This window comes from Accipiter gentilis, chromosome 25, assembly GCF_929443795.1.
Source record: "Accipiter gentilis chromosome 25, bAccGen1.1, whole genome shotgun sequence".
Taxonomy (NCBI): Eukaryota; Metazoa; Chordata; class Aves; order Accipitriformes; family Accipitridae; genus Astur; species Astur gentilis.
Window position 1 is genome coordinate 16,757,819 of NC_064904.1, and position 26,612 is coordinate 16,784,430.

The 26,612-nt window shown below is 37.0% G+C and overlaps 1 protein-coding gene across 1 annotated transcript in view; it reads left to right on the forward strand.

Annotated features, from left to right (window-relative positions):
• Positions 1-1,048: 1,048 nt before the first annotated feature.
• The window catches only part of C25H14orf39 (chromosome 25 C14orf39 homolog), a 34,818-nt gene continuing 9,254 nt past the window's right edge, over positions 1,049-26,612 (forward strand). Inside the window, exons 1-12 of the mRNA XM_049828312.1 lie at positions 1,049-1,126; positions 1,389-1,495; positions 1,558-1,787; positions 5,154-5,210; positions 5,545-5,601; positions 8,683-8,809; positions 14,223-14,312; positions 18,805-18,992; positions 19,474-19,516; positions 19,932-20,052; positions 21,262-21,356; positions 26,152-26,291. Coding sequence (XP_049684269.1) covers positions 1,049-1,126; positions 1,389-1,495; positions 1,558-1,787; positions 5,154-5,210; positions 5,545-5,601; positions 8,683-8,809; positions 14,223-14,312; positions 18,805-18,992; positions 19,474-19,516; positions 19,932-20,052; positions 21,262-21,356; positions 26,152-26,291 — 1,333 coding nt within the window. The remainder of the gene's footprint in view (positions 1,127-1,388; positions 1,496-1,557; positions 1,788-5,153; positions 5,211-5,544; positions 5,602-8,682; positions 8,810-14,222; positions 14,313-18,804; positions 18,993-19,473; positions 19,517-19,931; positions 20,053-21,261; positions 21,357-26,151; positions 26,292-26,612) is intronic.

Consider the following 26,612-nt stretch of genomic DNA (forward strand, 5'->3'; position numbering starts at 1 on the left):
GTTGCCAACCAGCAATTGCGGAGGCTTTAGGGTCATCTAGGAATTAAACTGTCCCCGAGGAGCTGGGCAGGGAGGCGGCTTTCGGCCTCCGGGACAGGCAGGGGGAGATAAGGTGGGCGGTGGGAGCACCACGGAGCTGCTGTGGGAGAGGAGGGGGCCTCACCGCCAGCGGGGTGCACAGAGCAGAGGCCGCAGACGTGTGGTTTCTAAAAGAACATGTCGTTTTCCACTTGTCTCTCTCTCTCTCTTTTTCCCCTCCTTCATCTCTGACCTGAAGCCAGGTAGGTCACCTATTCCTCTTTGAAGCTGCATTTCTTGTTGGTTCAATTGACTCTTCTGAAAGCAGCATCGTATCTGACCGACACCTGTGCTGCGGGTGGCACAAATAGTTTTCCGTTCATCTCTTCCGTCCTGTTTCTGTTTTCCCCGTCCTTTCTTCTTTCATCAGCCGTGCCGATGTCTTTTTTTTCCCGTTCCACCCCGTGCCCCCCATCTCATTTATTTTCCTTTGCTTATTGATATACTTAAATCCATCCTCCGCCTCAGTAATCTCAACAGGGAGGAAAAAACAACCCCGTTGCTACCGCAGTTTGGAGGGAAGTATCATGTTCTAGTTTCTTCCGTGCCCGGCCTATGCATTTTTGCCTGGTAATGCTGCACATCAATAAATAAATAAACGCACACGGTTTTGTTAGCGCAACTTGTGCTGAGGCTGCCATGCGCACCAGAGCTGCCGGGGCTGGTGACACTCCCCACCGTCTTCAAGGTAAAGCACTGTTCCAGGATGTGAAGTGTTATACTTTAATGCGTTTATAAACTCTCATTTAATGCGTTTATAAACCGCACCTTTAGGCGTGAGGTATGGCGAGAAGAAGGCTTTATACAGTTGCTACACCTGCCCCCCACCCCCAGCTGGGTCAGCAACACGCGTGGGACCCGGAGGGTGGATAAAGCAAGTCACACGCTGCAGCCTCTTTTTGTGTGTGTGTGTGTGTGTTACATCCCGGGGTGTGGGTGTGTGTTGAAGCCGCCGGCACGGTCCCCGGAGATGCCCCATTTCGGCGGCCGTGCCTCCCTCCTGTCCCCGGCGGCCGCCCGGCTCCCGCCCGCCTGCGCCCTCTCCCCGGTAGATGGAGCATCCTCATCGCTTTTCACCCACGGCCGGCGCCGCTGGCTCGGCCCTCCGCCCCGAAGCCCTCGGAAATGTTGATCTTTCCCTTATAACTCTCACTGTTAAGGCAAACGGGTGGGTTTTGAGGGGACACGCACCCCGCTGATGTGCCCCCGGGGGAGCGGAGGGCTGCGGCTCCTGGCGATGGGCAGCGGGCCCCGCCCGGCTCTGCTTGTCGACCTCCTCCCAAAATGGCCTCAGCCCCTTCTCCCGGCAGGTGAAGCTGCTCCAGGTTTCCCAGCGGAAAGCCCGGCCGCCGGCAGCTGCCACCCTCGCCCACCCGCCCACAGCCGGCAAGGAGGGCGGCGAGGCGGCGGCGGGAAGGTGACACCTGCCGCCCTCTCCGCACCATTTGACGGGGCTGAGCTGCCCGTTCCGCCACGCAGGAGGCCGTTGCTGCAGCCCCTCCTGCCCCGTTCCGCACCCTCCTGCCGGCTCCCCGCCGCCTCTCCCCTCGGCCCGCCGAGGGGCGCGGGGGCCTGCCCGGCCATTTTCCCGCCTCACTGCGGCGGGAGGCGCGGGTCGCGGCCGGCGGTGAGGGAGAGCGACGAGGCGGTGTCCGGCCCTCGCAGCGGCTGGAGCGGGCCCTTCGCCGGGGTGCGGAGCTCCTCCCGGGGTAGGCTGGCGGCGGCTCTGGGCCGCCCCTGTCGCCCTCCAGGACGGCGGGGACGAAGCTGAGGGAGCGGGGCGGTGGCCGTACTCCGGCCCCCTCCGCCTGACGGCCCTGGGTGAGGCACTGGACGGCTGTCGTGGCTCTCCTCGCTCTTCTTCTTCTGGCGGTGCAGGGCCACCATGTCCTGGTCGCTTTCCCAGTGCTGATAGCCCCCCAAAATGCAGAGGGGCTACGCGGCCGCCCCGACCCCATCGCCCCTCTCCGCCGCGAGGGTCTCGCTCCCCTTTTCTTGCGCCGCCATTTTGTGGAGCTTAGGCGCAGCCCCTGTGGTACCCCACAGGATGAGTTTACCCCCCCCTCCACCATTTTGACAAAAATCGGTTTAATTTTTAAATTCCAGGAATTTGGGGAATAATCTGAAGCAATATCGTTTTGTTTGGTATGCGCCCGACTAAGTAAAATGGGGCAATCCAGAAGATGTTTGACTTTCTGAGGACTTGACAGACACATCGTTTAGCTAGCAATAAAAGCATGGTACATAATGCATGGTGGCAAGGAGCTTTAAAACTTAAGTGTTAGAAACAGGGACTTCATAAGTGAAAAGCCTTACAATTACGTTACCTCAGATGTAATAACTGGAATTATCACCAGTCAGGAAAGGGCTATGATGTCAGAAACACTGAAAACAGCAGTGGGTTTCGAAAAAGACTGCCTGTCCTCACCTTGAATGCAGGGTTCTAGTCTCCTCACAAGGTCCCTAAAACGGTGTTGCAGAAGAGGGGAGAGGAACATAAACAGCACGACGAGAGGCACTTTTTAAAAATTTTATTACAGAGATAAAAACTTAGTCTAGACATGTGAACTCTACTAAATTTCAAGAAGAATCAAATAGCCACTTAAGAGAGTCTTAAACAGTATTGAATAGCACAGGAGAAATACGTCTTGCTCTCAAAAGAGCCCTGCTGGAATGAAAATTATTTATATAAAGCCAACAGAAATTAGTACTGTTGCACAGCTGACAATGGGTAGAATTGAGCATTTGATTTTAAGGAAGAAATTTGCCTCATAGATTACGGGTATTTTTCACCTTTTAATGAAGAACTGAGGAATGGCCGTTGCCAGATGGGATATGTAACTCTGCTGAGAAGTGGCATTAATGTTAGTGTTATGATAATGGCTAGAGACTCCATCAGGCAGTTTGTTTGAAGTTTCTGCACTCAATGCAATCTTGTAATATATGAAACTATTGCCACAATTGAATTACATATAATTACATTAATGAGATTCAAAAATGCAAGATGCATAGTAATATTTTTCTTCTGGCAGCATTCTGAACAGCACCATTAGAAATAATATCTGGAGTTTGAATGTGGTTTACCCATTGCTGTGTATTACATAGTTCCTTTTAACCAAAATAACAGCCCCATATGAGAACATCCTCTGAATTTGTCATCCAGAGTTGGCTAATGGTTTGATGCTACTTTTCTCCAGCAGGATGAAGAATCAGGCTTTACTACTGTCATATCCTGGAAGTTATCCATTGTCCAAAATTTAGATGTCTTTTGTTTCAGGCTGTTATTAACCACTGTTTTTAAAATCTACAAACATCCTGTAGATTACCAGTGTAATTGAATCTCTCAGCCCTTTCTACCAGTGACACATGTAGCCTTTTAATTCACAACACAGAATAGCATTTGCCATTTGCAGTTATGTTACTTCATTTTAACAAAATCCAGAATAGCAGATTTTTTACATATGCATGCTTTCAGAAGCACTGCCGTTTTCTGCAACTCTACCTTTTACATAAATTGTATTGCAAAATTACGGGGAAAAAAATATTAAACACTCACTTCAGTTCTGTTTCTCTCTTCTACAAAAGTATTCAAAAGATAAAATCAATCGTAACTGTCTTAGTGACTAGACAATAGAATAGTATGTATCTTAATAATACAGTTGTACAGTCTGCTCTATTGGTGAACTTTGTGTTGTGATTTGAATAGAATAGAATGAATAGAAATTCTTTGCTGTTTAAAGTAATGTTTGTGCTTTTTATTTTGCATCCATCTGTGTACCTTCTGTGCATGCCCCAATGTCTTGCAGTTTTTATGGGAACTGTCAACTAACAAACATCGTTAAACTCTTTCTAGAGAACAGATTTTTAATATGTGATCCAAACTAATTTTTGCATCCAAAGGAATTACTTAGTATTTTCTTTCACGTTGTGTAAAAGCAAAAATATTCTGCCTTGACCTGTGGCTTGAGGTAGCATTTCTTAGATTTTTCTTAGTATTTTCAGAAAATGTTTTGTTTGCTATCTTAAATGTTTCCAGGCAGTAGGAACTAGGGTTACAAGCTTTTAATACATTTGATAAAACTGTTATCTCTTTCTCAGAGTTTTTATCACAGCCTATACTAATCCAGTCACTTGGATTAGGTGTTCTGATCCTCACTTAACTATTAGGCAAACTCATTTCTGTCAAACATCCAGCATTTTAAATGCTCCACCGCCCTCCCGTTTCAGTGTCTCAGTGCTACACTATGTAGCCTTAATGCCACTTTAGTTAAATTCTGCAGTTGTTTTCTATTCCACTTTATCCTGGATTAGGATCTCATCCTCATCACCAATTTGTTGTGGCTTTACTTCTTACACAGTACTAAGGATATGGGGAAGCCATTGTGGGACAATTAAGTATCAGATAACTTTACTTAATGTTAAGTATATCTGAGCTAACTAGCTGTATTCAGTACGTTCTGATAAAATGGTGATTGTCTCTTTTTTAGAAGACTACATGACTCCCAAACTGTTTAAAAACCCATACCTGAATTTCTGCACATAGCAGCACTATACAAACAGAAAAATTAATTTGTAATAATCTCCTTTCCATTGTATATGAGTTGTGCCTTTAATCACACTTATGCATATAACTTCTGATTAAAATGTACTTTGCAATTACTACGGGAGGAGTGTAGAGAATGGATAAGTAGCTTTTCCATTACCAGCATTGCAGTCGATAGGCTTACTAAACCAGCCGGAGTAGAGACTATACATATTGTACACAAGCATCTTTTCCTGCATTCTTTGTGCCTTATAAGAACATTAAGCCTCTCAAAGATAGAACTGCTCCAGGAACAAAGCTTCACCTAAATGGTATACCTCCTTTTTTCCTAACTGTGGTTTAGACTTACCACTATCAGTGAGAAATTTGTTTCCACTAAAGTGGTTTAGATACTAATTAAAATGCAGTTAAAACTTTGTTTTTCTCCCCTTTACCTTAAAATGTATGGTATTGTCTTGCAATTTTGACTTGTTTATTGTATCAGTAAAGCTTTTGACTGTGTAAATCCTTGAATTGCATTTTTCTTTTATAGTTTACACAATGAGTGACAGGTTTTTGAGCAACTTAGACAAACTTCTGCTCGAGTTTGGTAGGTCATTATATCCTATATTTTTTAATTAATAATTGCTAATGTGCTACATATAGTGATGTTTTCTGCTTTAAGCAGTTATATTAACTTAAAATAAATTTATAATATTAAGGTTTTGATGTTTGCATACATAAAGTTTTGTTAGCTGTGATGTTATGGAGAGGGGTACTAACAGTTATTTAATAGTAAAATTGTTATTTAAGTATTTTGTTAAAATCTTTGTTAATCAGTGTTTGTGCAATTAATGCTGCACAACATAGATTTGTTTCGCAGCTCAACTCATATGTGTGTGTGTGTGTGTGTGTGTATGAAAAAGTGTTTATTTTCTTCTTAGTTTTCCAGCTAGAACAAGCTTCTTATGCTAAGGAACATGTGACTCAACAGATAAATTGTGAGTAGTGATAAATTATCATTTTATTAGACATTGAACACACTGCTTTTGTTTCATTAGTCCTGGTACATGTTCTGTGTTTCAGGGGCGGAAGCAAGCCTAATAATGAAAGCTGTCCCGTGTCCTACTCTCACCCTACCTCATCTTTTGCCATCAATACTTGCTCATTCTCCCTAGCAGACTTTGCTTTTGCTTGCGACTTTTAGCTAATGCTGTTCAGCTGTCTCATGGACAGCCAGTTTCATGCTGCGCCATTTCCTGCTCTTACTCTGTAGCTCCTCACAGTAACTGGCAGTTCTTTGATTCAGCTGTGCTTGCTCAATACATCTGCCACTTGCCTCCCTTTCTTTCTTCATGTTTTTTGTTCTTTCCAGATTTGGACCTCTGCCTCACTGCTTCTCTCTTTCTGTTTTCTTAAAATAATGAAAGTTCTCTCAGTTGCTACTACCTACTCAAGCCTTGTTCTTCTCTTTTGCAATCAAGCAGCTGGTAATCTTATTTGAAATTCAAAACAGTAAACCCAATGAGAAAGTCTTGCTCCACATCAAATTCTTTCCCCCTAGGACTTACAGATAGCATAATATTATGGACTTAGGTCTGGACTGATTTTTTTTTTTTTTTACCATGCTACTACATGGAATCACTATCTCACGAGAATTGTTGTGGTGAACTATTCTTTAGACAATCTGAGGACATCTGTGCTCATCACTGGTACTTCACAGGTAGATATTGAAGCTCATAACCTTCAGGAAAAAGAACAAGAGAGAATTCTGGTCTAATTGCTGTTCTCCTTCGTGGCAACATATCTAATAATCTTGACTGATATGTCCAAGCAAGTACTTACTCATTAAGAAGATTATTAAATTGAACCATCTTAATCATTTAACATCTGTAACTAAATCTGGGGCACCTAGATTTCCATTTTAACTCTTCAGTCACATAACTGAACCTTAGAGTTGAGGTTTTTCTTAACATTTATGCAACCTTATGGTAAATGAGCATGCTTTTAGGGAAAATCCAAAGGCTGTGTAGTAACATGGCGTAGCTATTTGCATGATCAGTTCAGAGATATCTAACTATGTGTGAACTCACAACCAACACAGACTTGTAAAAGTTTGGGTTAAGTCTTTCAGAAACTTACCAAGAAATAGTTCCACTGCTTTAATTTCGTCTGTGTGTGTGTATTACTTGGCATAGGAACAGCTGTAGCATTCAGCCTCGGACTTTTAGTGTGAGATTCATCAGGCTTTTTTGGCTAAAGTCCCTTTATCACTAGTGGAGGGAAATAGGCACTTTTAGGGTGTGATTTGTCTTATCCTGAAGAAAGAGTTTAAAGTAGGTTAGATAAAGTAAGCTTTAAAAAATGTCCACTTGTCTCCACTGAGTGTAGCTGTAGCCATGGGTGTCTAGTTCTGAATTAGGTGCCTGCATTGTAAAGTTGGGTGAGATGGATCTCATCCACAAGGTGCTTGCGAAAGCAAAGGGTGAGTAGAACAACTCACACTTGTCACAGAAGTGCTCATCTACAGAAAATACTGAATGAAATGTTAAATGTATAGCTTTGCTTATGTAACAGATATTTTGTTAAGACAGTTATGTTATATCTTGGTAAATCTCAAACTGTCATCTGCAGGATACTTCCAAATACACCTGTTTTTTAACAGAAATGAAGCATACATCAGTTGTCCAATATTTGTGCTTCATGCTAAGTAACGGCAAGTTACTGACTTAAGCTATTGAAAATATTAAGATACTGAAGATATTCATGATAACTCAACATATTAAAATACATCGAGAATCTTTTGCTTTCACGGACTGATGTTCCTCTCTGAAAAGTGTTTTTTTTCTGGTATAGATGCAGCTGGCATTGAAAGTGAATATATAGCAAGTGCTGCAAAACCAGACCCAAACTTCAGGATGACCTGAAGTTCTAGAGTGGTAATTCAAACAGCTCAAGAAACCTGTGGCATAACTAAGATGCCCTTCCTGGTTAAGTAGATGAGAAGGACAGGATGTCTGTGATTCACTTCTGTTTACGGCCACCAACTTTGGCATATAGCACATCAGGGCAGCAGTGATGGCGAGGTGTGATTTGACACTAATAAGTCTGAAACCTTGTATGAAAAAAAAAAGAAATAAACAGCACAGAAAAAAAAAAGTGCACCTAGTTGTGCTCATTGCATTGCAGCATGAGCATGCATGATAGCTCTCATGGCTTTTATTTGTGAAAGAGGACAGTGATCATGACCAACAGTATGGATTCTCTACTAACCACTCATTCAGAAAATGTTATCAGCTGTCTGCTGTTAGAAAAGGCAGAATTAAGAATCTGCCTTAAGAATCTCTGCAAATATCATAGAGCTGCAGAATTTGTCGTTATAATGCATTTTTTCATTAATTAACTGCTGCCTCTTGTATTATCATACATTACACATTCCCACCTTGAGTAAATTCCCTTTTTATTTTAATTTCTGTTTCTGTTTCTAGTAATAATTTGATTATATGCCTTTAGTGATGTTTTTATTTTTCCCTTGTTGTAGTCAACTTTCCCATTCAAAACATTTGTCTTTCTGGACTTCTGTAAAAGAAAACAAATGTTTGAAAGAGACATTTATCTCAAGCAACTTTTGTACTTCAATCAGTCTCCCCAGTTACAAGCATTATTGAGGGCAAAGTGGCTTACACTCTGGTTTCCCTGCATACTACTTCCATTATCTGCAGACACTGTGGACTGCAAAAAAGAAGGGTCAGCTCTAACTATTAAGAGTGCTTTGCTTTCTACCACTAATAGCTACTTCAGTATTATATAGACTGGGATGCACAAATGGTACAAATAATTTTTTTCTTCCAAAGTCAGTCTCACAATATTAGATGATAATCAAGGTACTCACCACACAGCTGAAACTTCTTGAGTTTTTCACTCACTTTGTTGTTGCTTTGCTTAGTTGCAGTCTGTCCACTCATCTGGCACTATCGAGATTAAGTATTTTGGAAGAAAACTTGAATCATTCTGAACGTAGACTTTTTATTTCATGGAAATGTTGAAAATACATATGCTTACTTTTTTATTTTTAATTTCAGTGTATACTGTAAAAATCACAGAAAAAAAGAATGAAATTGCCAGGTTGCAGGAAAATATAAATAACAGCAATGATGCAATAGCTGATTTGCACAAGCAGAATGAGAGTAGTAAGAAGAGCTGTAATGCGTAAGTATAATATAGCCTGAACTTTTAGTTACAGATGGCATTAAGAAACTCAGTGATGAAGTAGTGTAAAAATAAATATGTAAGTGTGTGTTCAGACAGGAGTGATGTTAAAGAAAACTTTAGTACTCTTCTGTTTTTTTCAAGCTGCAAATCATCAGGTACTAAAGTTGCAGTATTATCCACCCCTTGAAAAAGTAAATTATAGAAAAAAAGACTACATTTAAGTTTGTTTTAGTTTTTTTATTAGAATCAATGATTTTCAGAGATCACAGGTACTGTTTGCAGCATGCTAAATACTCAAGCAGTAAGGTAATAGAAACAGAATTTTTCTTTATTTGGATGCATGTGAATTCTGTCAAATTTGAAAAGTATTAAGAACACTGTTCAAAAAAAGTTAACTGTTTTTTTTAACTAAAAAAAGTTAGTAACTATCAGTGATAATAAGTCTCTGTTATGTTCTTCATTGTTTAATTCTGAATTTGGCTTCCTGAAATTGAAGCATCTGCCTACTCTTTGTTCACAATGTGTTTTGGATTACTTTTTGTTCAATATGTATTGTCTCCTAAGGTGTCTCATAGCTGCCTCTACATAGTAGTTCTACTAGCAGATTTTGGTATAATTTTTACTGCAGACTGCAAAATTGTTCTAGGCACTCTGTTTTGATGAATGCAATGGGTTGCAGTTCACAGTTTTCTTCACAGAAATTTTTCTATCAGATTATTAGTGGAAGTTTTGAATGCAGATCACTTTTGAGTCTTAGTAATTAAAAGTTTCTCAAGCAAGAATTTGGCTACAAGGAGTTTTTTCATGGAATGTCTAATTTTTAAAAATGAAAATCTCAGGTGTTTGCAAGGGTAGGTGAAAGGGCAAATCTGTATTTAACAATACAGAGAGTTTGGCCCGGATGATATAATCCTGTCTTTTCATTGCAGCGTTCATCTCTCCACAATCTGTCTAGTTCCTTGCCAGTTGAAGTGATTTGTTAGCAAATTCTATATGTTCTTTTTTCCCTGCAATTCTGTACCCAAAGATAAGTACTTGAATAAAAATGTCTATAACATATATTTGAAATATTTTTTTAGGATGTGAATGGAAAATATGGGTGTTTTTAAGAATAAAAAGAGAAGTAAAGATAGCATCAGGGTCCTTTCCAGGTTTATTTTGAACTATCTGAAAACGGAAGAAAGAATGGAATCATTAGTGAATGAAGTGGGTGTAGTGGCTGGCTGTTTGAATCAATTGTCTCACCATACCAATTTGTAGCTTTATCAAGAGTTAGGAAAATATTTGACCTTGACAAGAAAACTCCACTTTTCCTTTACATTAAATTCTTGCCTCCAATGCAGTATAAAATGAACACTTCTGTAAGTTTCAGAAACTATTCACTATTTCCTTGGATATCTTTTGAAGTTGCAAATCTGTTTGCAAATCACAAACTGTTAAGAGATGCCAATAAAAAAATAAAAACTTAAGGGTAGAACTAAGGATCTGATCTAAATTTTAATCATTGAATTCAATGGGTTTTGGCTCAGGTCCTACAAAAAATAATTAATGGCATTAGTGTAAAGAGACTGAAAACGAGAAGTGACTCATTAATGAATACATGTATTCATAGAAGGACAATGCTTGCAGAAGAGTAGAGACTCTGTGTCTTAAATTATTGAAAGTGTCATTTAACGACATACTGAAAACAGCGATAAACAAGCCCTAGCTATAAGATCAGACAATTAGAGCACTTACGTGGTAGAATCATCTTAAACTTCTAAAATTTATTCTAGTTGATACTCTAGGTATACTGGACATGATTCTAATGTTGATTTTGTAAATCCAAATATTGTTTTGGAGTCACAATCACCCTCATAGTCGATTAATTGCCAGTAATGCTCAACGGAGCTCTCAAAGAAACAACTTTTTGTCTGGATTACTAGACATTGTAAGTATATCGAAGCATGTTTGAAGACTTTGAACAAAATATGGGATTCTTATATTCAACAAGTCTACAGAAAAATTATATATGAGACAGATGTATTGGGATACTGTGTTTTCCGAAGAAATCCATATTAGTCTACATAACAAAGAACTGAAGGCACAAAATTACCTAAATGAAATATATATTTTTAGACAAGTGATGACATTTTTCTAATATTTAGTTTCTTGAATGATTCAAACTAGAAATATTGATCCTAGAACAATAAGAAATGATGAAATACTGCTGATGGAAGCTATTCCAATTTTGTTTCTCTTCCATTTTTTAAATTTGGGTTCAAGGATGGTGAGATTTCATGGAAATAAAAAAAAGCCAGATGAACTCAGAATGTTGCTAATTTGGAAAATAAATTGTTGTCTTGTCCCACTAGCTAAACGACAGGATATTTTTATTGCTTTCAGATTAGTGTGAATAAAGATTTTTTTTATACACTAGCTGATGAAAGGAAGGACAAATAAATATGATAGCTACCGAGAACCTCTGTGAAACAGTGATGCATTTAGCAAACTAGTAGATGAGCTACTTGAGTCCTGTATACTTTGTTGTGTTTACAAAACAGTTTTCTTGTATTATGTGTTTTTTGAATGTCTGTAGAATAGATATGAACACAAAATATAATGCACAACAGGGTTTGTACTTTGATTAACAAAAACTCTATGACTTTTTCATTGCTTGGGTTTTTTTTCCTCCAAAGAAAGGCATGGAGTTTTCTGAGTAGAAGAAGATCACAGTGTTTGTGTGCCAGTACATTTTTATATAAGTATCCAAGTATGTTGGTTTCTACTTTTTAAAAAATCTGACCCTTTAAAAATTCAGCTTTCTGCTGAATTTGCAGTAGATATGGTGAAGTAACATTTTGTAATTACATTTTCAATCCCCAGTGGTGTCAAACAATTTGTACCAATAGTGCTGAATTTCCTGAATGGATGCTGCAATTTCTCATTCAGCTTTTTTGTTGACAAACTTTACTGCTGTTATAAATGTTGATTATATGTTGTGTTCTCTCACCCCCTGGAGTACGTTATCTTTTGTTCAAGGTTATTGGACTTCACTTCAGCAAATTAATTGTCAGGTCTTTGTTCTTTATTTCCGTGATGGAAATTGCATTAAGTTAGCTGTTACTGAAGCCTCTCTTTTATTCCACCTTTGGAGTGATTGTCCAAATGCCCATTCATACTTTGTGTGATTGCATGCTACACTCTAGTTTTGAACCATAGGGCATACTCACATCCAAAAATGCCCTTTGCTTACCCTACTCATGAATATGCTGTGCAAAGTGAACCATATGTCCTCAGTTGCTCCCACCTGTCCAGTAATGAACTATTTGCTTTGTTCAGTTGCAACCTTGTTCTGTATTGCTACGTCTCCCCTCCTCCTTGTTGGTGTAACTGTTTAAATGTAGCTGTATCACTGCTGTTCCAGATTCACTTAGTCTCTTCAGTCCTATGGATTTGTCCTTCTTCTATTTCTTCAGTGTTTAGCTTTGATAGTATCTATGTACGTGTTCCTACAGTTGGGTTTTCTGCGTACATCCCCTAAGACAGATAGTTCCACTCAGACAAACATTGAAGGTGTTTGTATTGCCTTTGGGTAGCTTGTATTCTGGACAAAAGCTGAATTTATAGGTCACTTTAAGCCCTGACTAGGGAGAGGGTGTGCTAATTTTTTCTGTAGAAGGTTCCTCTGGAGGGAGCATGTGATTTTTTTTTCATTGGAAGTAGTATCTCTGTCCTACTGTAGCCCAGTCTGTTCAGGTGATTCGGCAGTCATCGGATTCTCAGCTCCCAGCATCTCAGAATTTGCCTGTTGACAACCTGTCATTACAGAGGTTATTCTCTCAGAATGAGCAGTGTGTTTGTCAATAGCACATACGCTCAGTAGACTGAAGTAATTTTTCTGCTCTTTCCCTCAACTTACAACGCTTTGGTGTCTGTTAAGTCTTATTAAGGCATTACTCACTGTTTGGAGGCTCCATGCACCAGAGGTTTCTGAATTTGTTTCTTATCCTTAATTGAGCAATATCCTGGCCATTTGTTCAGTTACAACTTCCTCGGAAAATGTCTTTTCTGATAGCTGTCACCTCAGCTGGGAGGGTGGGAGTCATCTAGGCGTGGATGGTTTATGCTCCTTACACCATCTTTTTTTCAGGCAGGATGTTTTTTTTTTAAAGAAATAAATACCCTTTGTATGCCTTTCCTAAAGATCACATCTGAATTTCACTTGAATCAGAAAGTTTATCTATCTGTTTTTCTAGAGCTCCCACAATCAAGGAAGAGGCATCTCTAATACCTGGATGTTGAGAAAGTACTATTAGTTTACTAGTCCTAAGTCCTTTATGTATTCCCTGAAGTTGCTGTGCTTTCAGTACAATCTACAGCATCCTACTGTGAGAAAGTCACTTTGGCGGGCTGCATCATAGCTCTTCTATTATAGGAGGCTCCTGAAATGAGAAGAAGAACAAAAAATTGATTAGTTGTGTTTCAGGGCCATAGGGAAGCCCCATGAGAGGAGATCCAGGCTAAGCATTACAGAATGTGGACCCATCAGTTTGCTCTAGAGGAAGCTAGTTATGAGCTGTGTATAAGCCACTCAGCACCACTTGTCTGGAGACAGGTTTCTGGAATGGCTGCATTTAACAATGTAGACATACTATATACCCAGATAACAACTGCATGAAGTATGAAAATATATGTGGATGATGACTTAGAGGTAGAACAGAATGTTATTTGGCAGCAACTGAAGCTCAGTTCTTGCCTGCCATTGATTTATTATTAACTGTTAGCTGGTGTGTTTTCCTGTAGGGGCAGAATTTGAGTTCAAATGTAGTCAGTAAGAGGTGGTATGTGGACCTGTGACTCCAAATTGCCAGGTCAGTGCTGCCAGTGTCTGGGCTATTGTACTGAAAGACAGCATCTCTTTCTGACTGTTTTCTGAGCAGGACTTGCTTAGCAAATGGAGGAAATTCTGAGTTTGTGGCTGCTGCCTGCATTTAGGTATGAGATAGGTGCTGGTGATACTGATGAGAACAAAGCTGTGTGCACCTCCAATGAGAAGATTGTACATATCTAAATGATTTACTGATGGCGCTGTTCTGAGTACCTAATATGTGGATTTAGATGCCTAATTGCCTAGCAGTAGTCTCCAAAAATTTGTGAAGATCACTTTATTTATTCCTTAAAAAGTGCTTTATAATCTTTGTTAATCTCATATGTATATTCTTGAATTTGCAGCTTTAAAACCTTAAGAAAATAATGTACACATGTAAAAGCTTTCTGTACTAAACCTGTTTATGTTTGACTTTCAAAACATTAAGTAAATTATTTGTTCCAGTAAGCTAGCTAAAGTAACTTGATATCTTCATTTCTGAATGGCTTTTTATTAGGAAAGACCACTTATATGCTTTCTATTTTTTTACTTTCTCCACAGGTGGAAGCCAACCTATGTAATACTTAGCAAGCATGAAGAATATTTGAAAAATGAACTTGAAGTTTTAAAAGAAGATACAGAAAAAGAGAGGTATCTATGATCATGTGAGAGGAGGTTTCTAGCAGTAGTACTTACTAACCTGTCTAAACTGATCAACAAAGATAGTCTGTGCCAAGAAGCTGTTGTAAACTTTTCAGGATAATGTGACTGAGTAATTAAAAGAATTTTTGTTTACATTATTATGAGGTCATATGATATTTTGTAGTTACCAATGAAATAGGATAAAATATGGCTTCTTCAGATTCAATTGCTTCCTTTTTTTCAGAACGGTGTTCAGTTCCCTACAATTTCAAGAAAAGCCCAAGAAATAAAGGCAATGAATGTTTCAGCTTTGGTAGAAATATGAAATATCAGAGCATATTTACAAAAGCATACATAAGTTTTATCTATGAATGATTTTTTTGCCATTATTATGACATGTCTTCATGTATACTGTGATTTCAGTAGTTTCAGATATTCAGGTTTGGGAAGACTTTTTTGAAAATACACAGGTTTTATGTTTTTTTCAGAAGCATCATTTAATTGAACCTAAATTTTTAAATTCATGTACGTACTAAGTAAGATAACAGAAGCATTCAGATAATTCTATGCTTTTCTTTATTTGTGCATATGAATTCCAATGATTATTAGAATATTCAAATCAAGTTTCTTTGTACTGCTGTATATTCTTCAAGATAACTACAAAGCATGCAAATTCAATATTAGATCCTAAAAAATAGGGTGAGTGGCTCAGAAAAGCCTGGTCTAAAACCATTTTAAGACCAGTTGTGGGTAAGATTCTAGTCAGTATTAGTTGCAAATTCAATTCTGTTCACTAAGTGGCATTTCAGTTGTTTCATCTTCATTAATTAGATTCTGCATTTTAAAGAAATTATTAGTTGTGCAATGTAGCTGCCTACATTCAATGGAATAAAGAACAGTCCCTGAAGATTTTCACTGAAATGTTCAAAAAGTGGTGTGCCAAGTTAATCCTATGAAGTTCTATTTAACACTCAGGTAAAACTGATCTTCATTTTAGAGAGGTTGCTCACCTTTATGGATCTGCTTGTGAAGGGGAAGAGGTTGGTTGGCCCTATGGTGAAAAAATCATGTCAGTCCCATCTAGATATCTAAATACCAATTCAGAGGTGTAACTTTAGGTAATTTGAAATGTTGGCTTTGATTCTTTTGCAAGTGTTCTTTTTGCCAGTTGTCCAAGACAACAGAAATAGCATGCCTGATAGCCTTTAGTTAACTCCGTAGCTTATCTTTCTTCTTCCTGTTCAGAGCTCTATATTTGGTGAAAAATAAGACTAAATTGGCTTTCTATGAGTATATGATTAAGCCATTTTGGCTTTCACTAATTTGAGCTGACAAGCCAAAGAAGCATTACTTTTAAATTGCTTCTTCAGATAACTAGTTTCAATTCCAACATGAAAGTGTTTGATCTGTTTTCCTGAGCTTAATTATAAGACATCATGACTATAAATCATAAAAAAAAATTAATTAATGTATTTTAGAAAAGTGGTTTCTCAGATATAGTCCCTCTGTACTGAAGCATTTGATGATATATTAAAATCAGCAAAATGTGCTTTCTGCAAATTCTAAATATTTAAATTAGGAAGAAAACCAAGTACATTTGGAATTTTATGTGCTGAATGTGCTTTTTAGCCTGGCATTTGGGGACACTGAGGTCATACTGGTTTATATGGGAAGATGTTTTAAAAAGATGGGCAGATCAGTTTCCGTTTAATTAGGCACTTACTATGGAGGTTTGAAAAACATTCCACATTTTTTTGTTATTATTGGTTTCAAGAACATAGAAGAACGCTTATACGAACTGGAAGTTCATCCTGAAAATAAGTGATATGAAGAAGGAAAGAGGAATAAATAACTATCCACATGATGTTCAGGGGTTTTGTGGATGCTGTCCTTTCCCCATTGCTGTTAGATTAAATCTTTTTCTAATGACTTTAATGTGAACAGTGCTGAATTCTAAATAGCCTATGTTTAACTACGTGAACTGGAGGATGTGAATTACTTAGGAAAAATATTAAAAACAGTGACAATTTCTCAAGACTACTATACTGTACTGTACTGTACTCTACTAGGTCATAAATATTGATCTGTGGAAAATACATTTTGGGAAAAGAATATAAAGTTTGAGGATTATTTTCAGAAGCTTGAAATGTACCTGCTACAACACATTAGTTTACTTATTTATATTTTTAAAATTTATTTTTAATGCATTCTTAATTGTATATCAGCAAATTTCTTCGTTGCTCAGTTATTGTCTGTAGCATCTATTAAATTAAATAGAACTGAGTATTTTCTATCTTTCATAATTGGGAAATTTTGTACAGTATACACAAATATTCAGTAAATCAAGAAGCTTAGATTCCCGAGACCACCCCTGAAGAAAAACAAGTAGATTAATGTAATTTTCTACATGAAGTTTGGGAAGTGTCAATTCCTTGGTTTCACAGTGTTGATCTACAACTTCTTTTCCCTAAACAGGTGTATTGAACTTCAGTCAATTTAACAGAAACTAGTGCCTGGACTGTAGTTTTATCTGAAAATTAAGATCTTACTTTTTTTTCCTGTGACTTTTGTTTTCCTTTTGTAGGAGCAGAAGCTTCTACTATTGAATTTGGACACAAATTTTTCTCTCTTCCATTGCCTGGGCTAGCCAGCGGATAGCCAGGAGTGCCTGCCTTTCAGTCATGCTGCATTTAAATGATTAATGGCAGTTTGAGATAAAATGGAATACTGTATGCTTCACAAGTAGTGAGAGCTGTTCCTTAATGTAGGCTTTATTCATGGTGCAGGTAAACAACTGGGTCTCTGGCTTTAGTTGCTGTTATGCACCATTTGTTTCATAAAGGAATTTCTGGCTAATCTACAGGTGTACTAATAACTTAATATTTTAAAATTTGCCTCTCTGTTGTTCATATAACCTTTTCCTAGAGGATGACATTTCCTTCACCTTCTGTGGTTTTATATTGGCGTATTCTAATATCAAGCAACTTTGTGTAATATTTCTTTCTCAGTTAAATGACTGTTCTGTGTTAGTGGTACATGCTGGATGTCTGTAGCTGTGATATCTCTTTATAAATATGTGCCATCTGCATAACACTCACCATCCATCTCTTCTGTATTTTGCATATGCCTAAATGTATCTTTATTCAGGAATAAGAGGCATAGAATATCAACATTCAAAAAAAATGACATAATTTAATTTGAAGCAGTTATTAAGCTTTTGCTTTCAAATGCAGAGAGAAGAATAGTTACTGGGCACTGGTTGTTATTATTCATAATTTTAAAAACTATCAATAGTTAACTCTTGTCTGTGTAGGAAATACAGACTTCCTGCAGGTCTATACTTAGATTACCTGTGACATTAAGAACCAGAACCAGTTCCTTGATGGCATTGTTAATTATTCAGCTTTCCCGAAAGATACTACTTTTGTACTGGAAATTACCTGTAATAAAAGTTATGCCTAGCAGCATTATAGGTGTAATAAAAGACTCATCCCAATGAGATACTTGACTGTTTCATCTGTCATCAGCAAACTATCTGTTAAATTCTTTGCCCGAGTGAGAAAGCCTGGGAAAAAAAGTGTTTTCCAATGTAGTCACTGTCATTGATTTAACACAAGCAGATGGCTGTTCTGTGCAACTGCACTTTTCTTCCTCTTCTTTCCAAATATATATTGATCAATTTTCAGGTTTATGTGATGAGTTACATCCTATTACTTCTTATGGTATTTATTTGTTTTTATAGTACAGTTTTTTCAAAGGCTGATTTAAAGTTGTTAAAATGTCATGAACATTAATTGATGCTACCTACTTTAATAATTTGTAGTTATGTACTCACATGATGTCAGTGAAATTATGTTAGTGTAACATTAATTCAGAGGGCAGTCCTACAAGAAGCTGAGCATTCTGGCTCTTTGCCAGTTAAACACATTAGTGTTTGCTTAACCTTAAGCATGAATAGTCTTATTGTTTTAGTGTGACTAATGTGTGTGTTTAAGGCTTCACCAAGTCAGACACAGATTACTCAGCATCTCCTTGGAGGCAGCTCTTAGTTCAGTGAAGCATCAGGCTGCTCTAAATATGGAATGCTAGGCCAGTTCTCTTTTACTCTGTTTGATACAGCTCCACCAAAACCAGTGGAGTTGTGCCAATATACACAGAGAATTTGACCTGCAGTGAGTTTCTTGATAATTACATAGGGAAAAAACATTTGTCATCTGCCAGGCTGCCTTTGAATATGGTATGGTCTACATTCCTTTCAGAACAATGAGGTATGACCATTTTTTGCATCATGAGTGTATTTGTTGTTACATACAGCATAGTCTTCCTCAAGAATAGCTGGAAGATAAAAAATAGAGCCAATTAGTGGCATATTAAATATAATTCAACTTTTTTACAGGACAGCAGCAAGACTAATTGAGCTGATGCCATAAATTAATAGGGTTTTTTTCCTTATAAACAATGGCTTCATGTGAAAAAATTTAAATTACGTGTATTTTTATAGGAAAATGTATCAGGATTACATAACCCAGTATAAAGAGATTTTGAAGCAACACCGTGAAAAATATGCAGAAACTGGTCTTGCACAGGAGTATTACAAAAAAAAGAAAGAACTTGAAGAAATCCGAAACAGAGTTTTGAAACAGTCTGAAAAATATAAATTGAAAGAAGACGCTTGCGTGGATATTATGGGTACTACTACTATCGATGCTTTTACAGTAGAGCTTAGTGGTAGTGCACTGCACATTAAAAGTGCTGTATAGAAATCCTCTAATTAATTTTCCACACTTTCACTGAAGCTAATAAACAGGTCTTTTTGTTACACCATTTTTAGGAAAAGAATCTGTAGCAAGCTGGAACTTTGAACAAGAATTTAGAGTATGCATACTATTATTCCTTCCTCCAACACATGAATGTAAACTCTGTTTGTCATTGGGCTTTTTGGGGTACAAAAGGCCTAAAATTACTTTAGAACTAGCCTCCCAAAAATTTAAATTTGTTTTTCATATGTTTTTTAGTGCTGTTTTTAATGGCATTACTCTCTGTTATACTGCTATTTCTGTTATGTATACTAAGTAAAGATAAGTGCTTCTGATCTATTAATTTATCTTGTATTTGTAAAGAAAATTATATTTGTGAATTAATGATCTGAAATGAAATTTTATTTCTGCAGAGCCTGTTCCTTTTAAATCCCTAAATGACTGGGCTTTACAGATGTATCCTTGATTTGTAGTGTTTATGCAGTTGACAGGGAAGAAAGTTTATATCTGCCTTTTACAACTTCCTATTAGAAAGTATAGTAATTATTTATATATTTATGTTTAGAGTGGCAGCATTAGCATTTCTCTGTAAGAAAATTGAAGGTCAAATAATACTCTTCAGTTTAAATTTATGGGAACATTTTGAGGAAAGAGAATAGAATTTAACTTAATGACATATCCGTCAAAATGCTTCATTAAGGAGGAGAGGCCTAGTTGAAATCAGATTTGAAGATTTGTCTGGGAAATGTAGACTTGTCAGAACTTTCTGCACCTCCAGCATTTGCGCTTATGGCATAGAGGGGTCAGGGATCTGATGGCATCCCTTGCTTGAAAAAAGTGATGTTGCAATCTATATTCCATAACATGAAAGTGCTTCTTCAAGGCAAAAAACACAGGAAATGTTAAAGCTTGCTGCAGTTGCTGTGCAAGAATCCATTGAACTACAAAAAGAAGCAGAGGAATTAGAAATGAAAATTAATTCTTTAAAAAAGGTAACTGTATTTTAATTTTATTTCATATAAATACATTTTATATATGTAGTTATATATACCACCATTATATTTTCTGGAACATATAACAAGTAGTGTATTTTCAAGCACACAGACCAACGGGATAATTCCAGTATTAGTAATTATGTTTCTACAGCATCACATGTTTTCTTGGAGAAGAGGGGTCCATGAATGTAAAGGCTTTTAAAGCTTGCTTTTTATTGACCTCATTTTATACCATAATTTCCATAAAGTCACCGTGTCACGGTGACTTCTGTGCTAGCTCAAGAGGGCCAGAGAATACACTTCAAAATGTAGCAGGGCTATTCCTTAGTGAGGCCCAGAGCTTGAGTATACAGCTTTCACAGGTCCTACTGGTTTTTAAGGTTTTGTTAATAAGAATGTGTTTAACTAAATATGCTTTACAATAAGAATCATTTAATTCCACCCCCCATCCCCCCCCCAAATAAATGTGTGGGTAAATAATACTTGGAGGTAAAACTGGCTGATTTTAGGCAGGAGATCAGTATAGTTCCACTGAGTAGAAGCAGCACTGACTCCAAAGTGATGGTCTTCCAAAAAAAGGACTTTGTCAGGACAGCATTTTGACCCACTCCTCTGGTAGGAAGTAAAAGGTCTCTCCTAAGCTTGAAATAGGCCAGTAGACCAATCTTGTAAAGATTTTGGTAAGTTTTTACACTATGGCATCTGGACACTTTTATGTGTCTGGATCAGATGATCAAGGACTCCATTTACTGCTGTGTTAGCAGAGTCCTCTTCAGCCTGCCCTATGCTGATAGAAGCATATTGTGTTCAGATGGTGTTTTCTATTTATATTTTGTGGTACTGTTTGACACTTATAGCTACAGATTGAAGTTCCTAATGTTGTATGTGCTGTATAAACATACAGTGAGAAGGGATGTTGCAAATTTATTTATAACTATGAAGGAGACCATGTAAGGATCTCCTTGTCCTGAATAGGTATGTAGAGCCTGTGCTTAAAAACTTCTGTGTTTATTCCAGTTGTTACAATTGGTCCAACAAAAAATAATTGCCTCTCTTTAAATTTCTTCTGCTTATTTCTTCAGACAGTCTTGGCTACAAAAACTCTACTACTGTGCACTGGTTTAGAAAACATTTAGAAAATATTTGCAACATATAGATATAATTTTTCATTTTTATTAAATTTTTATTTGTTCTTTATCTTTTAAGACATTTGAAGAGACTACAGAAGATGAAAATAATCCCAAAGTGATTGAAGGAAAAAATCAGAAAAGTCTAGAGAAGCCAAAGGAGTTTAAAGAAAGGTACACTTAAAGATGATTTCTTTCCCTTGCTTTCATCCAGAGTACTATCTCAGCATTTACACAAAGACCACAAAACACAAACTGTTGCTAAATAATGACTGGCAATCTTCTCTAACCCTGGTCATGTGATTTAATTATGTAATTTTGAAAGTTTTTTATTTCTTGGGGTTAAGATGGTGGCAAATTTTGATTCTTGGAAACTAAATGTATCTGGAAATGTACTGTTCAAAATTGTTTTGTAGAAACCTTTGCTCCTCACAGCTACTGCTGATAGATCTATGTGAATAGTTTTACAAGTTTTGAATACAACTACAGTGACTATGCAGTCAGAGATAAAATACATTAACTCTAAACGCATACTTGTGGAAAAAGAGTCAGGGTTCCACATGTCATTTGCCTTCAGCTCTGAACTACTTAAGAAATTTAACTCTTAATTTAGTTCTTAAAAACAAGCATGAGTGAAAGTTTCATAGACAGGATTAATGGCTTAGTAAATTAGTCAGTGGTCATTTACAACTGTGACTCACTTTAATTTGACCTCAATTGCAATGATTGAAAATCACCATCAGGACTATCTTGCACTTAACTGGAGTCCTTGTGAATGTTGAAACATCACCCTCAGAGCTGACCCTTTTAGACCAAAATCCATTTTAGACTGAGAATATGTCCAAAAGACTTTGTCCAACTGATTTTGGTGGGCTTGAAAAAGAAGATTTTTAAGGCTTTAAATAGGGATTTAGTGGACTATGTCTATAGAGATATGTCATTTTAATCATCCCCAAGATCCTTCCCACAGGGGCATTTTATGTCTTTAATATCTTCTTACAGACCTATGCATTACTCAGATGATTTTTTTTTTTTTGTGGTTTAAGCCTTTACACCTGTTCTACCTTCCTATGTAAGCTTTTTGTAATTGGCAAGACCTCAGAAACATAGGGAAGAAAGAAATCCACTTAGTTTTAAGACTAGGTAAAAAGAGAGATGGGAAGTACTCCCTTTGAATTTTCAAAGAAACCCATGTATATTCAGTCTGCAGAAAGCAAAATGCCAATTAAGGGCATATTATAAAAGGCAGAGACCTATGCTCGGCACATGGAGGCATAGGAAGCACTCAGGCTCCTCATGGAAAGAAATTCATAGGGTGCATTGCTAGACCTGCAATTTGCATGTTTACCTATGTGTCATGGAGTCTTCAGGTGTTTCTACCTTCACCTGAAGTTGTGTCTTGATTGCATACAAGTAGATCTTTTTGGTGCTGTTACTGAAGCAATAATTCCATGGCTTGCATAATGATTATAAGATGTTGTAGATACTTTACACTATCCTAACTCAAATTGCCTTTTAACCTTCATGTATGCATTTACGTGATATAGCATATGGTATCAGACCATAACCTGATTATTAATTAGTATGTTTTTCCTAGAGTAAATTTTAAAGCTTATTTATGTCAAAGATATCCATAACATAAAGGCTTGTAGAAAATGGCATAAAAATAGTTTTAAAAAAATCCCTATTTGGCATTAGTGTATTAAAAAAGAAGTCATCACTAGAAAGCATTCAAGTGTCTGATTAAGTAACTACTTATGTAAAAAACAGGTGTATTATGAATCTGTGATTATAAACACTGTGAAAAAAACAGAAACAGAAAATGTGCTAAGATAATGAGACATATGAATGAAAAGCTTTGCAGACTCAAGGTAACGTACAAAAATATAACAGCAAAATGTGGGTACCAAAGCCAGTAGTGTCTTGTGAGCTGTACTGCAGTCACTAGAAGGTTACTCTGAGCAAAGAGAACTTTTTGAAGGAAGAGGAGGAGTTGTACCGTGAGTCTCCATGAACTAATGCAGACCAGTGTGAAGAGAAACCAGCAGCATCAAGGGAAAGAACTAAACAGAGCAATGAAAGCACTGAGCAGAACCATGTACAAATTAATACCCATGAAATGCTTTAGAAAGCTACAAGACATGAAACCAGCTGGCAAGTTAATTAATAGGTGCTGATATATATGTTCTCCTTTGGGTAGGAGGATGGCAGTGGTAACTGTTCTTTTAAAAGGCTTGGAAGATTTTGGTTTGAATCACTTATTGCTGGCCAGCTAGTCGTTGATCAGGCTGACTGCAAAACACAAATTCCTCTTCGTATACCAGCTGTTTTCTCTGATTAGTTGGCTTTCATAGTTCACCAGTTACACAGACAAGTATCATAGATAAAATTTCCTAAATCAAGAGTTCTCATCAATGACCAAATAGGACTCAACTCTTTTGAAGCCCTGGTCTTCATTTCTCAATTAGAGATTATATTTATTACATAGAAAGGCTGACATCTTGAACTGTGCTTTGGCATACATCATGTTCATTCTCTCTGCTTTTGTAAAATATTTGAGAGTACTTTAATTCCATTATTCTGTAATTCTGGGTTTTTTTTCCCCCAATTTGATTATGTATTAATTCCACCTCTGAATACCTAAAATATCTTATGTTCCAAGTGAGAGATTTTTGCTAAAGCTTCTTTTGTAAAGGATATCCCATGGCAGATTACTGCAGTTCTTTCAGTATCTTTGCATTACAAGTGATTAGCTTGTATTGATCAAAGAAAAAACTTTGTAATATAATTCTTGGAAAAATTATAAAGCTGTTTCTGGACTTCTAAATGTAAACATACATGAAGAGTCAATCCTTGTGCTGACCACAACCTCATAGGCAGTTATCAGTTATTAGTTATTATGGCAGCCAGTTATTAAAAGTCTTGCTTCCAAAAGGACTTGCTGGCATGCGCCTAATTAGAATACTGAACGTGGCTTCAGTAGAGAGTCCTGGTAAATACCACAGTAGGAAGTGTGATTCTTCACATGTATAATCAAATACACTTAATTCCTATAGTGAAGATAGAGTCATATTAATCTTTGGGCTTCATTATGCTACAAAGAAGAAACTACTGCTAAGGAAATGAGATTTTATTTTGACTTAAGAATATCTAATTTTTTCTTTGCACTTTAGTAAAAAAAAAGTGATCTATTTTGCAGTATGGATCAAGATAAAGATTTTTTTATCTACTCAGATGTCTGCAAACAAGTAGAGAAAGGAGGCCAATTATCTTTCTTATTGTTACTGCAATTTGGACAATTTTGAGCTTCAGTATGAAGTTGATTTTTCTTTCAATGGCTATTAATTATGTTAGAGAAGACGTGCGTGTTTTTTCAACTGTTTTTGGGGAGGGAAGGGAGCAGGTGTATTGCATACACATAGTTTAACTGCAGGCTCTTTGGAAGGTTTTGTTACTTAAAAAATACATATCTTAAGAGCTTCTGAGTCCTGTTTGTAACTTTGCCATCAATACATTTTTCTGAATAGATATGCACTGTAAAAGAATGCTTCATTTCAGGGAGAGTGAATTTCTAGATATTAAGAATTGTCTGCTACTTTCTACAGAAGCACATGGAAACTGACTCCAGGAACTTTTAAAAAACACAATTTGGCATCCTAAGTTCTGTAAAAAAAATGGTTTATGGTGATCTGACTCATGACCTCAGCAGCAGCAGCAGCCTTGTTCAATTCATTTTTGAATGATGATTGTGGTAAAGTGGCCAAATAAGCCATTTTGAACAAAGTGAAGCAGTTTTAGACAGGTTTCTGTGCTTTAGCTCTGTTTTTATTTCTCCTTGGTTTTGCGCTCTCTGCATCTGAATGTAAAGATACACCAGCCATATACACATCTTATTTCCTGTAGTACTCATTCATGGCAAAAGTAATAACTATAATTACTGTAACTGCAAGAAATACAGGGTTTTTTTAAAATCCTTTATTATTCCTAGTTTTTTTGATTGATGTATTAGGTGGTATATGGTTTATATAGGTTGTTAGGGCTCAGTTCAGCAGAGCACTAGGGGTATATGTAACTTTACAGGTGAAGATAGTCCTTTCTATCAGAGTTTTTTGATTGAGGTGCATTCCTGGTTTTATGTGATCACAGTTCTGCATGTATATTAGTTTAATGTGTTGTTACATCCATATATCTTAACCAGTGCTTCTAGCTGGATGTTTTTTAGTGCTAATTTTACTCCACACTACCTTACAAAGTGCATCCTACATTTAATCTTATTTTTATTTATGGAAAATTTCAAGAAGAACAAAAAACTGACTAGATTCTTAATTTGTTTTGAATAGCATTGTTTAGTCAGCTATAAACCAGATGTTGTAGCTAGAAGCACAGAGGCACTAAGCAGGAATGCCAGAGAGAAAAAAAATAGAACTCATTATTTTAAAAAATGGTAAATGTTCCTGTGCCAAATAGCCATTTTACCCTTCATTGTTCTGCTAACCTTTGTCTTTCTACACTGTAAAAGGCTATTTACCCTACACAAATAATTATACCACAAGTGAAAACACTTGCTGCAGTTTTCTTTTGTGTATGTGTAGTGTGAGTATTCCAGACAATCTCAGAGAGAGAACAAGTGTTTTTAGATGTGAAAATGTGATTTCAGAACTACAGTAATGAAGTACTTTAATTAAAGCGTAAAATGCCAAGCTACTAATACTTTTCTTTGATACTGACAAAATTTAAGTCAGCATTGTTCTTATGATTGGCTTATTACTACTTTATGTCTTCTTCTTTCAGTGGTATTCTCTGTCTGATATTATTTAAAGAAAACTTCAATTTTTTTCAACTGCTAGGGCTGAAAGGGGTAGAACCTCCCTGGCAGTATGCATCTCCCTTGAAAACTCTGCTTACCTGAAGCAGTTATATTTTATGATTTCCTTTCTTTTGCAATTGTTAACCTTTTTTTTTTTTTTAGGATATTTCAAGAGAGTGAACATCCATCTTTGCTAAATGAGAAACATCAACTGTATAAACCATTACATGTCCCATGCATTCCTCAGAAATTAGTCCAGTCTGTACAGAGTGTTAGATTCTCAATGCAACAAACAGAAACAGGTGCAGTGTGTTTAATGATCTTTCTGTGAGAATTTTGGATTATTTTTGTGTAAATGAATAGAAACCATGATAACAAATTTAGTGAGCTGCTCCTAATGTGATAGTTGAAGCCAGGCTTTCAATGGAAGTTGGGTAGTTACTTGTCTTTATGTTCTGAAAATCTTCTATGTCCAGTTCCTCTCTTTTCTGTGCAATGAGTAAAGTAACATGACAGGTATACCTCATGCATAGTATCAAAAAAAAAATCTGAAACATACCTTTAGCACTGTTTGCATAAATACAGTAAATATTAACCAAGTATTTGCAGTAAATGGATTGATA